Source organism: Telmatherina bonti (assembly GCF_933228915.1).
Source record: "Telmatherina bonti genome assembly, chromosome: 19".
In the NCBI taxonomy this organism is placed as follows: domain Eukaryota; kingdom Metazoa; phylum Chordata; class Actinopteri; order Atheriniformes; family Telmatherinidae; genus Telmatherina; species Telmatherina bonti.
The window spans coordinates 24,277,243-24,291,175 of record NC_136617.1 but is presented as its reverse complement, the minus strand read 5'-3'; the positions used below and the strand labels follow the sequence as shown (position 1 = coordinate 24,291,175).

General features: G+C 39.1%; 1 protein-coding gene across 1 annotated transcript in view; it reads left to right on the top strand.

Moving 5' to 3' along the window:
• Positions 1 to 5,764: 5,764 nt before the first annotated feature.
• LOC306770115 (juxtaposed with another zinc finger protein 1-like) overlaps positions 5,765 to 13,933 on the top strand; it is a 12,157-nt gene continuing 3,988 nt past the window's right edge. The window contains exons 1-3 of the mRNA XM_079258922.1: positions 5,765 to 5,973; positions 11,735 to 11,807; positions 13,413 to 13,609. Of these exons, the coding sequence (XP_079115048.1) occupies positions 5,859 to 5,973; positions 11,735 to 11,807; positions 13,413 to 13,609 (385 nt within the window). The 5' untranslated portion in view covers positions 5,765 to 5,858. The remainder of the gene's footprint in view (positions 5,974 to 11,734; positions 11,808 to 13,412; positions 13,610 to 13,933) is intronic.

The following is a 13,933-nucleotide window of genomic DNA, read 5'->3' as shown; positions in this document are numbered from 1 at the left end:
AAAAACTCTTCCTACTTTTCATAGGCTACGTCTACAATAAATAATTTAAATAATAGACTACATATGTTTAGATAAAATAATAACAAAAAATTAAGTACTTGTGAGATACACGTTGATATTATTATTATTATTATTATTATTATTATTATTATTATTAGTAGTAGTAGTAGTAGTAGTAGTAGTAGTAGTAGTAGTAGTAGTAGTAGTAGTGTACCATACCTCGTAAAAATAGATATAAAGAAAAATAATGAATGAATAACATAATCAGACTATTCTCTTTAAATAGTCTTGTTGACAACCAGCTATTGCTAAGTGCTAATATAGTAAAAATGAAAGAATGTTTTTTTTCCTTTTTCTTTTTTAATAGATTTTTTAATTCTGCATATAAGAGAATAAGCTTGGAGGCTTTAGGTGTATAACACCACAACAATGTAAGCAATGACGTTCAGTTCTCATTAAAGTTGTAAATAAGCCTTTCCATTTTAAAAGAAATATTGTATATTGGCTGCCACTGAGTCAGAAATGGGATATCAAAGAGACACTCTATCCTCTCAAATGTCAAATGGAGGAAGTTTTCCTAATGACAAATTGTCTCAAGTATAGAGAAAGTTAGAATTTTTCTTTTTAATTTTTTTTTTTTAAACTTTTTAAAATTTCCTTTTAGGTAACTTGACCAAGTTATTAAGAAGAAATAACAGTCATTATTTCTAAAAATGCATTTCAACATGATGCCATGAATTCCCCATTGACAACTCACAGCATCAAACAAGAAGCATTTTGGTCATTACCATGAGTTAAATCTCAAAAAACTGCTCCTGCCATGTTTGGTTGTGCTTTCCGGTGCTCACGCCAACACAGGGATATAGTTGTGTTCTGGTTCTGGGGCAAATTTAGACCAGTCCCCCCATTACTCATCATCCTCCAATCAACTCAAGTATGCAAATTACAGCTCCCATGGCAACTAGATGAAACAGGAAGTTGTCATGATGTCACTGTGTTTTGAGTTTATCCCCCCGTGTGGATGTGAAGTGAATCACAGAGTTTTGTTTTTAGAGAGATAAGCGATGTTTTACAGCATGTGTACGTGCACAAGAAAAGTACCCAGTCACATTGAAATGTCTGTGACGGCAGCCAGGAAGTCTCTGGCTGGTGCCTTGGAGCAGACAATGCCACTAAGATTACAACTACCTCTATAACTCAGGGGCTACACCAGCCATTACCATCTGGCATGTTCAGCTCGGCATGGCTTTTAACAGCCAGGGAGCTTCAGAAAGCTACCTGCTCAGAGCCTGATGTCACCCTAACTGTAAAAATATGCTGTCTCAGGTCAAAGGTCAGACAAACCTACTGACATCATTACCTACAGCTATCGTATAGCTGTAACAGTGTCTTGGCAAGGCTACCTTGTGATTTTCTGCATACTTCTTCCTGTTAAACTTGAAAACTTAACAGAAAGCAGATACTTTCAACATATTTGGAGTGAGAGTGATCTGATTATGTAATAAAATTATGTGATTTAAATTTTCCCTCAGCTCTGCCTGTACATGCAAGTCACCTTCAGAGAATATCGCTTGCGCTGGGTGTGTTTTTGTTGTGATTTTTGCTTGCTTCACGCTACACGGCTTGCATTTAAATGCAGTTTAGCGTTCATCATCCCACCTATTGGACTATTTGACATCACCTGAAAGAAGGAGAGGAACAGGAAAATCCTAGTTTAAAATCCCAAACTGTAACAGTGGGCACCACCTACTGACCTCAGACCAGATGATGTCATGCACCTTGAACTCTTCCCCTTGTCTCGCTACACATGCAACCACTTCTCATTTGCGCAACAATGTCGGTAACTGCATCACCATTACAGGTCTAATGTGCCATGTGTGTGCAATGAGTGTGTTTATGTCGAGTGTGTTTACATGTTAGTTTGTAAGAGAGAACATCTGTGTTAGGTTGATGAAGTCACTGAATACCTATACAGTACATGTGTTAAAGACTGTTCTGGGTTCGGTGATCCAATATTTTTGATGTGTGTCTGCTTGGTATGGTTGTTACACCATTGAACTGGTGCATCTTTTGTATTTTGTATGTGTGACTACAGCTCATAGGGTTGCACAGAAAAAAAAAAGTGTGTTCCCAGGTCTTTAAGTTGTTTACTGAAGTCACCAGCCACTGGTTTATGACAGATTGGTTTAACGCTTGATTAACAAGTCCAACATAAAGCCAGCCAGTTCTAGTTGGCCAACCCCAATGTTTTAAGGACATTCTCCTCTCTCTGGGAGCCACATGAACACATGTTTAAAGGCAGCATTGTTCTCTCTGTACAATTTGGTCATGGGGTTATATGAATCAGTCAATTTTATGGGTGAAACTGATTCTGTTGTCAATTATTATGTGAGTTCCTTCACTTTTGTTTAAAAACTTTTGGGTTTCAAGCACTGATTTATTTTAGATATGCAATATTTTGACATTCATTAAGTCTGTTTCATTAAAGTTAGATAACATGAAGAGGGCGGTTTCGACATGACAGATTTCGAGCAAAAGAAGCTATTCATAAGGATTTTATACAATATAAAAATCCAGTAATGAGCAAAAATCTTGTCCTGCTCATCGTAAACAGTAAATAAATGAATGGATTTATTGAAATGTGTGTAAACAAAAAATGGAATGATTATATAAGGGGGAAACAGAGTTTTAGCACAATGTTAGTTAACTCTAAAGTCAATATTTATTCTTTAACACAGCCTATATTACAACCACATTAGGAAAGATTATTTCAGTTTTTTTGAGTAGGTTTTAGGAACAGTTCTCCAGGTTTCTTGATGGACTTCCCAAAGTTCTTCTTTGGATCTTGACTTTTGCTCTTATCTCTGTCAAGCTGATCCCATACTGTCTCAGGGGTGTTTTGGAGGGATAGGCAACACCATCACTCCGGATGACCTGTAGCTATAGATTTTCGGTACCAATTTTGCCACCTGTCTGATCTCAGCTTTTCCTTGCTTTTAATGGTTGTTTCTCACTGTCATGAAGATAATTTCTGATGAGTTGTCAGGAAACTGCAGATGAAGGACTGAAGGACCAAATGCCTTTCTCCAGTCCTGTGTTAGGTCTTTTTATTTTGTTGTTGTTGATTAAGGACATCACGGTCAGACAATGTAGGTAGTTTTACAGACGCCTTCTTTAATCTTCCATTTATTCAGTGTCCTCCTTCACAGTATTTCTAAGATATGCCAGGTTTTCAGCTTTTTGATGCAAGTTTCACAAAAAAAAAGAGTATTTGTGGCAAATGCACCATTTAACTTGTGAAATTTGGCTCATTTATTATATGTGATGAAAGAAATCAGAACAAATTGTGTGTTTGTGTGAAAGGCTTGTAGCAAAATGCCTACAAAGTTACCTGTTTAATCTAAACACAATCTTGGTGTCAAAACATGTGCCTTTTTCTGTTTTGGGTGATTCACCTGCCACATTGGAATGAGTAGATACAGACAATGGATGGATGATTAATAAATCTGTAATAAGTGGTTTATCAAACAATTGTTTTGGAAGGTATGTTTAAAAGCCAGACATCAGATACTCTGTACGCATATTACAAAAGTACTGTGACAGAAAAGAAATACTGAAAGCTTTTTACCATTGTGAAAACAAATAGAAGAATGAAGCTACGCTGTACCTGTTCATTTATTGTGATGGCAGCACTTCTGTACTGCTAATCCCGTCTCTGGGTTTCTGCTCATTTAAAGATCATTTCCCCCACCAGACATTTATTCACATAATATCTACATGACAGTTCAGGTTTATGAGAGGTCCTAAAGGGACTCTCATTTAGTGTTTCATTACAGGGTGATACACAGGTGAAGCATCAACTGTAAAACAAAACTACATTTTACTGCCTCAGAGAGGTGATCAACATCCAGCTCATTTTGAGTCTCACATAAATTTTCAGAGTTAGTATTTTCATAGTTATTCCAAAGCTTCTCTTTGAATTTTGGCAACCTTTTTTGCATTATGAATATAGATTATAATTTTTGAGCAATACATAATTCATAAACACATTTCTTTTTTATAGGCCTATTACTGGCTATTGTATGTTATTGTATTCTATTGCATTATTGAATGCTATTATATTGTATATTGTGTATTGTGTATGTTCAAAAACACAATACACAATACATGGGTATCCTAGTACTCCATCTTTGTTGCATTGTCATGCAATTTAAAAAATATTTCTCACTATAATCATCCACAATACATTTGAAAAAGAGGTGTAATTGGATTAGAATTGCACCATCAAGAGAAATGTGATCACATTGTGTTACCATATTTTAAAGATGTAATCAAATGCCCAAAATTAAAAAAAAAAAAGCAACACAGCTCATTAGTAAATCTTGCAGTTAAGAGGAAAACAGGATTTTCTGATCTGATCAACAGTAAATGGGATCTGGACTCTAAATTTAACTGAAATTGAAGGATTAAGTTTTTGATTAAGTACCCCTTTATTTAAGATATCCAGAATGGGGCTTTTAATTTTTTTTAAGGCAACAAAAGACCTTTGTTTTACGGATAACTGCTGAAACGTTCATATGCATATGCACAGAATACCCACATTTATGCAGTAATTGTAGTAATTGTAGTACACTCAGTTTAGTCAAAATCATTTTATTTGAAATATTCTGAGATGCTTAAAGAAGCAAAAGTAATGTTGTGCTTGTATCTCTTCTTTTAAATCAGCATCCTTATAAACTGTGACATTCTTAATATAGCAAACTAATAAGCTGGAAAAACCCCCCGCAAATAAGTTCAGATGGTCTTTATTAGTAGGCGTAAAACAATCTTGAAACATTACATGACAGGAACCATTTCCAATCCATCTACAAAATTGCTCCAGACATTGGAGAGTAAAATGCAATCCTCTCTATAAGAAACAGGACAACATCAACATGTAGGCAAATTGGGGTGATCACGTTTACCAGACTCAATGGACTGTTGGGTTTAATATACAGTTGTGCTCATATGTATTCATACCCTTTCATTAAAGAAAAGGCTCAATTTACAGCAGTCACTCAAATAACTGGAGACTTAAAAAAGGAACAATAACTGAAAATTTGCAAAAAAAAAAAAAAATTTGTTTAGGAATACAAGACACTGTTTTTTCATTTAACTGAATTGAAGAAAGAAAAACCAAACAAATTGGTCCTGGACAAATTAGAGCACTTTTCTGTTGATCAGTGGGATAAAATACCTGTCAACAGGTGCAGAAGTCTGACTGAGAGGAACAGAAAACACCTGACTGTAGCGGAAACATTAAAGGATTGTTCAGTGAAATATGAGTTTATGAGTGATGTAATATGTAATAAATTATCTTATTTATTTGCTTTTTTTTTTATTAAAAAAAAAAAAAAAAAGATTCGATTGAACCAGAATTAGAAAATAATGTAATGATTTTCATTAAATTTCTCTTTATTATTACTTTAGTTAATTTCAGATTATTTTACAGGCAGCGTTTTTTGTTTTTTTTGTTTTTAATTCTTTAATGAAAGTGTATGAATAAATATGAGCACAACTGTATGTAAATATGCCCAGATCTGACTGATTTTGTTGCAATCAGTGATTCAGAGCGTGCTCTGACTCCAACAGGTAGGCAGACAGTGACGTCGACACCCCCCCCCCCCCCCAACCCCCACCGTAACGCCTGCCTCCCAGCTGCGTCCGCCGCTGTCCTGTCTGGCCGCCCGGTGTCTGCTCCGCTCTCTGCCCCGCTCCGCTCCGCTCCCTCCCCGTATCCGAAGCCTCTGCCTCCTCGTTCACCACCCCCGGCTCCTGGACCTCTCTGAAACCTAGTGAATGCACCAGCACCAAAAAACATGACGGGCATCGCCGCTGCTTCTTTCTTCTCTAATTCCTGCAGGTTCGGAGGCTGCGGTCTCCAGTTCGAGTCTCTCGCCGAGCTGATCGTCCACATCGAGGACAATCACATCGGTGAGTTGGGGCCAGAGAGGGGGCGACGGAGCTAGGCAGCTAACTGCTGCTAGCTTGCTAGCTAGCTAAACGCAGATAGGCACGGCATTGCATTCCGCTATTCCTGTTGCCTGCTCCTCGTCGAGGCTCGTTCAAGCACGAGTTCTTTTGCTGCACAGACTTGAATTATTATAGAAATGAATTCTTAGTGTGCGAATTACGTGTGTGTGTTTCATTAAGCAGAGACAGTTACCTTTGCAGCGGTAACTCGACTGGAAGGGCCGGGTAGGTCCCATAGGTGTAACTAGCATCCCGACCAGCCAGCGGTTTTTCAGCTAACAGCCTGTTTACATTTGTGGGCCTGATTCAGAGCATCTTCCCTCACACCCCTGGCTTGTTGAGGTGCAAAACAGTCCGTCACTTGGTTACCTCTTCAAGACGTTATCATCTGCACTACCATGTTTGTGTTACCTAAAACCACTGTCACTACATTGAATTAACCACGTTATTGCAGACATGCAGTGACATAATTAGATTTTTGTCTCCAAGCACAAGCCTCAACTTGTTGCATTCCTTATTAGATTTTCATCTGACAGTCATCACTAATAACTGTCACCAACCGTGCATAAATAGACTTTTAATTAGTTTACCCACCATTTAATACAAAAGACAAAAAGAAAAAAAGAATCAGAAGGTGAAATGACATGTCTGGATTAATGACATCAGGTATACTGTAAGATATACCAGCAGCGTAAAGGAAGAAAAAGAAGACAAAATAAACCATAAGTTGACTGTTGCATTGTCAAGTGATTTAGTGCAGGAATTGCATCCAAGTATGAGTGAATATCCTATTATTGAAATTGGAACATTTCTTCTCCTTTGCTTTTAGAAGGAGAGAAAAAAATGAAAGGTAATTAGTCACCAGTAGTGTTTGTTAATAAATATTTAACAAGTATTACATAACTTTCTGGAGCACAATGTTAACTTATATGGAAACACAGAAGTCCTCTTGTGGTAGATTAAACTTCAATCCACTGTATATATTATAAGCATAGAAAAATACACATGTGTAGCTCTGCTGATCGGGGCTAATCATTATTTCCGGTGTGTATCCATCTTCATGAGACTGTTTGAACAGGGTGAGGGGGTAAAATGGATGCTTCATTGAGCCAGTCTCCATGGCAACTGACTGTCTCTAATAGGGTTGGGGGCAGTACATTGGCTGAGTTCTGCACACCTGCTGTCTCACAAACAAAGAGCCGCCAGCTGTGGTGATGACACCCTACACAATGGCACGTCACATGTGGAATATCAATGTGTGCAGATGTTTAAAAACGGTTTACAAGCAGAGTGCACTGGAGTACTGTCTATTACTTTTTCTTTTAACCCACAGGCTACTTGGATTGCTTCCAAATTATCCAAACAAACCTCAGTGTTGTATCTTTTTTTTTTTCTTTTATACCTTACATGTCATGGCCTGCAGGGATACCGACAACCTAACACAAAATTGATCAAATGAAGGGAATAATCCACAAAAATGCAGAATTAAATGTAGTTTTCTCTGTCCCACATCCCAAATGCAGCAGATGCTGATTTATGCCCCATCTGGCTCTTAACTTGACCTTTGACTCTACCCGTCAGCAGAGCAGAAAGTCAGTTTACCAGCCAGATCTTTGGGATTAATGAATTGCCCCTATGGTCGCTTTATTCTATGGCTTATCATGAGCAGTGTCAAGATCATGCACAGTCTAATCAATATTGTGCACAGATCAGTTACCACAGGGACCAGTGTGACAGACGGAGTGGGTGGGTGGGTCAGGGTGGGGGTGGTGGTGGTGGGGAAGGGGAGGAGGCGTCATTTGGCCTTGACACCCACCTCCTTTTTGGTTTCGAATCAGTGCAGTAACGCATGATGAGGCTTGATCAAATGATAAGCTGTTATGATCTTTTTAACTTCCTTGCTCTAGATGTTGTATAAGCTGTTAGTTTATGGGTAAAAGATTGCTTTCATTATGTTTGTTCCTGCAGCATGCATGCACAGATTGTGAACAGCAAGTAGACAGAAATGAATTCATTATGCTGTAAGATATAAGTAGAGGTAAAAGTGAGCCAGAGAGATGAATCTGCTGAAATCAGTGCAAACATGTCATTTTGTCACTCTGGCAGTCTTTGCTGCCCTCTTGTGGTAGGGCATCTTGTGTGCTTGATAATTCAAACTACTCTGGTTTGTTCCAATACCCGGTTTCAACCCCTTTTTAACTTCATAATGTCAATTTGCATCTTTTTTTTTTTTACTTTTGTTTCCTGCAATGCAGCACACAATAGCTGACAGCAAGCAGTCCAGATGAGCCTTTCCATGAAAAAAAGGGATTATCGATGGATCTTTGGTGTTGACCTCATCCCAGAAGAAAGAGTGGCAACCCTCCAATGATATAACCCTGCTGTTTAGATTACAGCTGAATGCAGGGGAAGTGGCTTAGGTGAATTATGTTTAGTTGTTGTTGAACGCTTTGTGATGTACGTCTAGGTAAGGTCTGAAGAATGCAATGATGTCAGGCTCCTGTGCCTGTGTGCACGACAGCACCCTGTTGTGATCTCACCTGCACAAGCACATACCTGCCTTTTACCTCAACATAAACAGAGCAGATGAACTGAGATTAAAAGAGAGGAAGAGACATGAAAGGCAAGATTAAGAAAGTCTAAATCTGGGTTGAAGTATAAGGAAATACCAAACATTTGAGCTGCATTTGGATTTTTTTTTTTTTCTTCTTAGTTTTGTGTAGGTGGATTTTCATTTAACATTTGGTTGAGCTGTGTTTGAAGGTGAGGAGTAAAAACACTACTGGGTTCGAATAACTTTATCCCTTGTGGAACATGCTGCTACTTAAAAAGGAAAGATGAAATCTTTAAAGATCAAATCGATAAAATATGATGATAGGCAAGTCAGTGATGATTATGATTTAATAATCTCATTACAAATATCTGGGTTTAAATAATTCAGTTTTTTTTACTTTATACTCACCTATGTTAATTCAGCAGAGTTAAGATAATATGAGATAACAGAAATGAACAACCTCACTAGTTTAAGCTAAAGGAATGGGGAAACCACATAGTATAGAGGAGGTTATATGTTGGATTTGCATTAAAAAAGGGCATGTAATGTAATGTTTGTTAACAGACGATCATGACATGTCCATCACAGAGACACAGTTATGAGCTATTTTAATGATCTCATACGAAAACATCCTTGCTGTTATTTTAATATATTGAACAGCTGTAGACAGTATGGTTTCAGAAATCTTTTAAAATTGTCAGATGTTTAAAGAAATTTTCAAAAAGTGTCCAAAGATTCTTTTTCATTGAAACATACATGCAAATTTATCCAGTTTTATTGTTTGTAGAACATAGGTTAATCAAAATATTTGCTTCTTCACATATTACTTGTTGGTAAAAGCAAAAAAAAATGTACATTTATAAGGTTATACACTATTATACAAACAATCCCCATAATTCAGTGGAGACTCGAGGTGACAAATGAGTGCAACCATTTACTCCAGTGTTGTAGCCAGATTGTTTCCCATCTCACTTTCAGATGTGCAGCGTGAAAGAGTGTATGTGAGTGTGCACGTTCACCATACTTCCTGAATGACCTGTGAGGGTGTAACAGAGCAATTACTGAACTTTCCAGTCCCAAACTTGAATTTTCAGAACTTCTCATCAGCCTGCACACTCACACACCCACACATTTTGCCTTTCGGAAGTCGCCGGGCCTGAGAGCCTCACAGAGCGCTGGAAAGTGTAATTACAGAGAAGCTACCCCCCACATCACCCCCTCCCTCCTGTATCCCTCCTCCTCTCTTCTCCCTCCATCCGGTTGCCTGCTGCTCTAGAAACACGTTAAAATGCTCACTGTTGCTTAATTAGCAGGCTGCAAAACGAGCCATGCATTCTTGGCCTGGTTTCAACACATACACATGCAAGATGAATATGCACAGACTGTGACACAGTGTGCACACACTTGGAGGTGCATGCAGACAGGGTGTAGTCAGTAGGGGGCAGAAGTGGGCCATTGATTTGTTTCAATTTGTGCAGCTTTTCAATTATAGATATGTTAGTTACAGGGGGACTGTAGCAGTCATATACAGCTCCCTTAAGACTTTTAAATGCACCAGTTATATAACACAGGCAAATATAAGTCTGTATAAATTCTGCTCAACATTTAAAGAAAAAGAATACTGAGATGAAATTATACTCGGGTCATGTCATGTGCATGTGCAGACCTTGCTCCAGCTCCAGCAGCAGGATCAACAGAGCGTTAGCTTCCTGTCCTGTTAGCTGAGTGGAAGTCGTAAAGCCAGCGAACATTTACTACAGCTCTCACTCTCTGCACCTGGCTTATTCCTTTACCACCAACACCCCCCTAATCTCTGCACACATGCACACACTTACTTCACCCATAATCCTCACCTTAATTTAAAATTTCACTCAATGTTGTATCTGTTCAGTCCTTTTTTTTGGCCACATCTCATCATGTAGAAGTCTCATTCATTGTGTGACAGTGTCTAACAATGTTATGAATGAGCTGATCAACTACGTCATCCCAGTCATATCATTATACTGGATATCTGTAACATCACGCAAATTGTGACTCAGCTTGTCAGTCATGTAGGTAGAACTGCATTTTGTGTGTGTATGAGTGGTCACACGTGAAAAAAGCTCTGGTTTCTACATCTGAGCAGCAGATAGGATTATTAAGCCTCGTCAATAAAAGACTCTCAAAGACCACCTCTGTGGAGCTCCTCAGATGTAAGTGTGTGAGAGCTTGTTTGTGCTAATGAACACAAACAACTGAGCCGTTGTGTAGGACTGTGGTTTGTTCTGCAGTGGCAAGCAGTGTGGGTCTTTTTTTTTTTTCAGGGTTGTTTTCTTGTTTGCTGGTCTCCTTGGTGTTCTCCTGCACCGTGGGAAGTCTGCATTCTTTTTTTTAAATTATGAGGTGTGAAAGCCTGAAAGGGCTAAGAAGGCCAGCACACACACTTGGGATTAGTAGAAAGGGGGCATCTTGGAGCCCTCAGATCTCAATCGCAATGCATCTGCAATCCATTAAATATGCAGCTACAATTATTCCTCTGCGTGTACACACACTCTATAGATGCCATAGAATAAACTTTACACTTTTTTTTTTCTCTTTCTTAGTTCAGCGCCTTTCGAACGTTCCCCTTTCGAACACTTGGTGGCACTGGTTGTTAATAGATTCAACCCACCTGCAGATTTTTCATGCACACTTGCTCCTGGTTTTCTCAGGGTTGGGAAGTGTGACTTTGAAGTGAACACTACTATCCTCAGGCAGTGTAAGTTACCTACTGTAGCGTTACAGACTTAGCAAGTCAGCTGGAAGAAGCTTGCGTGTGCGCGTCTTGACTAATATTGCGTGTACATTCATCACAGCCTCCTTAAAGTCGCTCCTTCATTCTCGGAAAAAGTTTTGCTTTGCCACATTCAGACTGCGGAAATGATTAAGCAGCCTTGGGCCACTTACTTTAAATTCGCAAGTGCTTGGTGAACACAGATAAGAATGTATGATTTATGAAAGTATCCTAAATGAGTCTGAAGGCTGCTGTACATTATCCAGTAATACACTGAAGCCAGTGTGGGAAGCCTCCAGCGATCTCTCAGCCTGTCTGGCAGGAAGTGTACATATGAATCACATACACTGTAAGAACGCTTGCATATCTTCCCTTTACAGGGAGACATGATTAATCCGATTCTCTTTCTCTCTCAGATACAGATCCGCGGGTTCTGGAGAAGCAGGAGCAACAGCAGCCCACTTACCTGGCCCTGAGTTACATTAATAGGTACACACATTCATATCCACATTAAAAAAAAAAAAAAGTATGCATCTATAGAGGGCAGCATTGCTCCACTATTGAAAGTCTGCATCTGTGTGTGTTCATGTGACTGATGTCTTCCCACAGACAGATCACCAGTGACTCATTACACAGACAAAACCACACAAGACAATCACTCTGGGCTCCTTGTGCTGCCAAATGCAGTGCCTGAGGATCGTGGCATATTTGTGTGTTTTAGCTCGGTCAACCAGTGTGTTGCATGTCACGAAATGCCTCATCAAATCACTACAAGATCCATCTTTTAGAGGAGCAACGGTAGAACAAAGAGGGAGCGGGAATGGGGTTTGTTTTTTTAGCAATAATTGCTCAAGTGGTTGAGGTTGTAAATTTCACCCGTATTTACAGTCTATGTTGCTAGTGTAACTTCTTCAGCGACTTGGGTGTTTCATCGCACCACAGACGTCTGTTTTAATTCAGATCTACAGGACGTCAAAGATAAGATGAGATAAAAGGCATCCAGGCTCAAGCTGGAAAGTTAGAAAGCACAGATAAAGTAAAGGAATAAAATATCACTTAATCAGGACTTATTTTAAATTCTCACAGTAACAACACTTGAGCATGGTGTGACCATAGACTATACTGTCTATGGGTGTGACACCGAAAGTAAAGTCAGCTAGATATATGAGTTTTTAGTGGAGTAGGTTTTATATAAAACAGTAGCAACCAAAAGACCTCACAGCAAAAAGTTAAATATGTTTTTTGGGGAAAAAAAAAGATCAATACATGGTTATATTCTTAGAAAATTTTCCCACCAAGTTGTCCTGCTAGGGATGCACAATTCAGTGCAGTTTGGTTCAGTAGCCTCTGATTTCTGTTGCTTTTCTGCAGCCAACCATACCCTTATCTGATAGGTGAGGAACAAGCTGACTATCAAGAGATAGTCATTATCTTGAATGATAATGAAGGATGTGACACAAAAAGAATGGACAATAATGGCAGACATCCAGCAGTTTGTCTTCTTTCTTGGCATGAGGCTTTAAACAATAATCTATGGTTTATTTTAACATGGTGCTGGTCCTGCTTTATTCCTATATCTCACTGGTTCTTTTGACCAGTCAAGAAATTATATGTGCAAAGCTCCATCCTTTAGGGTTGCATCAGTAAAATGAGGACACCAACGAGAGGGTACCAAAAAAGTATGATAGCATGCTTCCCAGTTTTTGCCTGTGGACACAAAAAAAAAAGCACCTACTTGGTGGATACAAAGCTCTAAGGAATTTTAGCAGCAAATCCGCACCTCTCTAAGAACTATTTCAGTAATAAATACCATGATTGTAAGTGTTTCATTGGAATGCCTTCCATCCCGAGCTTGTCATTCACATCACAGACATTACAGGGTGGAAAGCTTTAAAAATAGGATTTGATGCTGGATCCCATTTGACACTTGGTAGGTGTTAATTTGAACCCCTACTGATCATTTTGTAAGAAAAAAACAAAAAACAAAAACAAAACAAGAACAGAAATAATACGAGAGAATTGTGGGATGTTTACAGTTAATTTTGTCCTAGAAGTGGAACATTAATTAGTGACATCCCTGTTTGCCCTCATCAGGTTCATGACGGATGCGGCACGCCGGGAGCAGGAGACGATGAAGAAGAAGGCCACACCCAAGCTGTCCCTGTCCATCACGGGCGGAATGTCCAGGAACAGCACGGCCACGCCTACCCGCCACACCAGCGGTAACCTGACGCCTCCCGTCACGCCCCCCATCACCCCTTCCTCCTCATTCCGCAGCAGCACACCCACAGGTACGACAGGTGTGTGTGTGTATGTGGAACCGTATGTTTGAGAGGGAAAAAAGATGGATTTCTTTTGCTTATACAGGGAATGGAAGGTGTTGAAAGTGACTAATGTAAAATGAACCCTTGTGGCAAAAACCTAAAAAGAAAAAAACCCAAAAACTGTTGTGCTTGTGCCATCAAGAGCACGCTTGTCAGATTCATGCAGCACACAGAAGAAAATATTTGTAACACAAATGGAATGCAGCTTATTTCATACCTGTCCAGTGACTTAGCATTACTGTGAGAAAGTCAAGAAAACCTGGCAGGAGAGAGCACGAGGCAGCTCACCTC